This window comes from Portunus trituberculatus, chromosome 11 (assembly GCF_017591435.1).
Source record: "Portunus trituberculatus isolate SZX2019 chromosome 11, ASM1759143v1, whole genome shotgun sequence".
Lineage (NCBI taxonomy): Eukaryota > Metazoa > Arthropoda > Malacostraca > Decapoda > Portunidae > Portunus > Portunus trituberculatus.
The window spans coordinates 659,667-663,188 of record NC_059265.1 but is presented as its reverse complement, the minus strand read 5'-3'; the positions used below and the strand labels follow the sequence as shown (position 1 = coordinate 663,188).

The 3,522-nt window shown below is 47.9% G+C and overlaps 1 protein-coding gene across 1 annotated transcript; it reads left to right on the top strand.

The window, feature by feature from the left end:
• Window positions 1–460: 460 nt before the first annotated feature.
• On the top strand, window positions 461–2,644 carry LOC123502262. The gene is made up of 2 exons (XM_045251483.1): window positions 461–982; window positions 2,388–2,644. The coding sequence occupies exons 1-2, from the start codon at window positions 666–668 to the stop codon at window positions 2,500–2,502; spliced, it is 432 nt and encodes a 143-aa protein (XP_045107418.1). The 5' UTR covers window positions 461–665; the 3' UTR covers window positions 2,503–2,644.
• Window positions 2,645–3,522: the final 878 nt, after the last annotated feature.

Below are 3,522 nucleotides of genomic sequence, written 5' to 3'. Positions count from 1 at the left end.
TGACTGCCCATGTCGGGATGAGGAGGCGCGGCGTCAGAACGAGCAGAACATGGTGCACAACGCTGTGGGCGCCGTCAACAGTGTATCAGGTCTAGTGAGTCGTCTCGTCGCAAGGTGTATATGGAAATCAACCCAACATTGTCTGTTAACCCTGTTTATAAAGAAAAACACGATATAAAGGAATATCACAGGATGTCGTTCACTCGGTTTAGGGTGAGCGGACACTCCCTGGCCTGCGAGACAGGGAGATGGAATAGGCGAGGTCGTGGGCGTATACCAGTAGAAGAACGGTTGTGCGTGTGTGGGGAAATTCAAACTGAATGACACGTCACTGAGAACTGTCCAATGACTCGACACTTAAGAGACAGGTACCAATTTGCTAGTTTGGAAGAGTTGTTTTGTTCTGATATGTTCGCACCAGAAAATGTATGCCATATAGTTCATGATATCCATTCAGTATACAAATAGGGATTGGGAACTTGAATATTATGATATTTATTTTTATCTGGACATTGTATGAGTAGTTACTGGACTACAATTAGCTTGTATGTTGTTGTTAGTTTTAATTATCTGGGATTATTTGTTGTGATCTTGTCATTTTGAAATTTCTGTGTCATGTTGTGGTCAATAAACATCTGAATCTGAATCTGAATCTGGACCACCACATGATCTTTTACTCCCTAAACTTCCCCATCAAGAAACCTCTCAACACCGTGCCACCGCCTCTCTCCCTTGCATCACCCACACCACACCCACCTCCACCACCATCACCTGCACGACCACGACTACAAGAATCCCGCGGAGAACGCATACTCCGCAGTGCCCATGCGCAGCAGCAAGACTCAACAAGGATGTATCGCGGCTATCGCTGGCTGACCGCCTCCACAAGGACATTGAGCGCCTGCGTCACGCCCACCTCGGACTCCAGCGCCCCAAGCAAGGTGTTCCGGAATTCCTTCCTGCCGCGCACATACAGCCACAGGTCAGTACTCATCACTGCAGTACACACACACACACACACACACACACACCGCGTAGCGTAGTGGTTAGCACGCTCGACTCACACTCGAGAGGGTCCGGGTTTGAGTCCCGGAGGCGGCGAGGCAAATGGGCAAGCCTCTGAATGTGTAGCTTCTGTTCACATAGCAGTAAGTAGGTACGAGATGTAACTCGAGGGGTTGTGGCCTCGCTTTCCCGGTGTGTGGAGTGTGTTGTGGTCTCAGTCCTAACCGAAGATCGGTCTATGAGGTCTGACCTCGCTCCGTAATGGGGAAGACTGGCTGGGTGAGACCGAGGTGAATTACACACACACACACTCTCTCTCTCTCTCTCTCTCTCTCTCTCTCTCTCTTGCATCGTCTCGTCTCATTTCTCTCTCTCGCCTCCTCTCTCTTCTCGTCTCCTTTCTCTCTCATCTCGTCTCTTCTCTTTCATCTTGGGTCTCCTCTCGTCTCGTCTCCGCTTTTCTTGTCTCCTTTCTCTCTCTCATCTCGTGTCTTCTCGCTCGTCTCATCTCTTCTCGCTCGTCTCTCATCTCATGTCTCATCTCGTCTCCCTTCTTCTCTCTCTCTTTCACTCTCTTTCTCTCTCTCTCTCTCTCTCTCTCTCTCTCTCTCTCTCTCTCTCTCTCTCTCTCTCTCTCTCTCTCTCTCTCTCTCGTCTCGTCTCCTCTCCTCGTTCTCGTCTCGCCTCGTCTCCTCTCATGTCTCTCGTCTCGTCTCCTCTCCTCGTTCTCGTCTCGTGTCGTCTCCTCTCTCTTGTCTCTCCTCTCTCTTGTCTCGTCTCGTCTTTTCTCTTGTCTCGTCTCCTCTCTCTTGTCTCGTGTCGTCTCCTCTCTCTTGTCTCGTCTCCTCTCTCCTGTCTCGTGTCGTCTCCTCTCTTGTCTCGTCTCGTCTCCTTTCTCTCGTGTCGTTTTCTCTCTCGTCTCTTTTCGTCTCGGCTCTTCTCGTCTCGTCTCGTCTCCATTTTTATCTCGTTTCCTCTCTCATCTCGTCCTGTTTCCTCTGCCTCCCTCGTTTCGTCTCGTCTCCTCTCTGTCTTGTCTCATCTCCTCTCATCTCTCGTCTCATCTCGTCTCGACTCGTCTCGTCTCGTCTCGTCTCGAATCGTCTTCTCTCGTCTCCTCTCCTTTCCTCTTCTCTTCTCTTCTCTTCTCTTCTCTTCTCTTCTCTTCTCTTCTCTTCTCTTCTCTTCTTCTCTTCTCTTCTCTTCGCTTCGCTTCGCTTCGCTTCGCTTCTCTTCTCTCTCCTCTCTCTCTCTCTGCCTGCCTGCATGTGTTCTTTGTTTGTGGTGTATGTGTGTGTGTGTGTGGAGAGTGTGTAGTGTGTGTGGTGTTATTCAGTAGTGAATGCTCGGCATCATTTCTGTAACCTCTCTATTGATTCCAGGCCGAAATCAAGCGACCGCCGGCAGAGAGGAGCCTTCTCCTGGACGTTTGAAGAGTACCACCTTCTTGAAGCACAGAGCACAGACAGCGCTGGAAACTGGACTACTACAGTTTGAGCAGAGTCCAACATCTGTGTATCTGCACCAGGATCAAATGTCCAGGGAGGAAATGATACGTCTGCAGAGATGTCCCAGGAGGAGGGACTCTTGGAACAGGCCTTCACACAACAGAGATGGCGGTGGGGGTGGGGGGACCTTATAGGAGCAGGGGACTAGGAGAGAGGTGAGAGGACTCACTTCATGACAGTGGCTGGGGCGTGGTGTGTGGTGGGTCATTGCTCATGGCGATCCGTGTGAGGCGCGGCAAGGTTGCCTCGTCACTGCTCTCACACCCTCGGGACTGGGATGGACCTTTGGGGAGGAAAGGTTCGGCCCAGTACCAACTCATGTAAGTACAATTTAAAGGGTTTCGTCAACATCGACTGCTACGTTATCGTGAAATCGCATCGAGGGAATCGCATAGTTGAAAATATTTTCGTGGAAAATCGTATCGTAGAAAATCGCATCGTAGAAAATCGCATCGTGGAAAATACTATCGTGGAAAATCGCATCGTAGAAAATCGCATCGTGGGGAATATTGTCGTGGAAAATCGTATCGTAGAAAATCGCATCGTGGGTAATATTGTCGTGGAAAATCGTATTGTAGAAAATCGCATCGTGGGGAATATTATCGTGGAAAATTGTATCGTAGGAAATCGCATCGTAAAAAACCGCATCGAAGAAAATAGCATCATAGAAAAATCGTGGAAAATCGTATGGTTATCGTGAATTTGTTTATTTATTTATTTATTTATCTATTTTTCATTTACTTAACAATATACATGTACTGTACCATAGTGTTATTTATATTTGTCAATATTATTTTCATTTTTGATTCAGACTACATAGAAATGAGAAAGAGAGAGAGAGAGAGAGAGAGAGAGAGAGAGAGAGAAGACTGTCTGGTTTAGAAAATATACATATGCATACAAGTGAATTAAAGGTTGGTTTGTCTGTCTGTCTGTTTGTCTATGTTCTCTCTCTCTCTCTCTCTCTCTCTCTCTCTCTCTCTCTCTCTCTCTCTCTCAGTTCTAAATT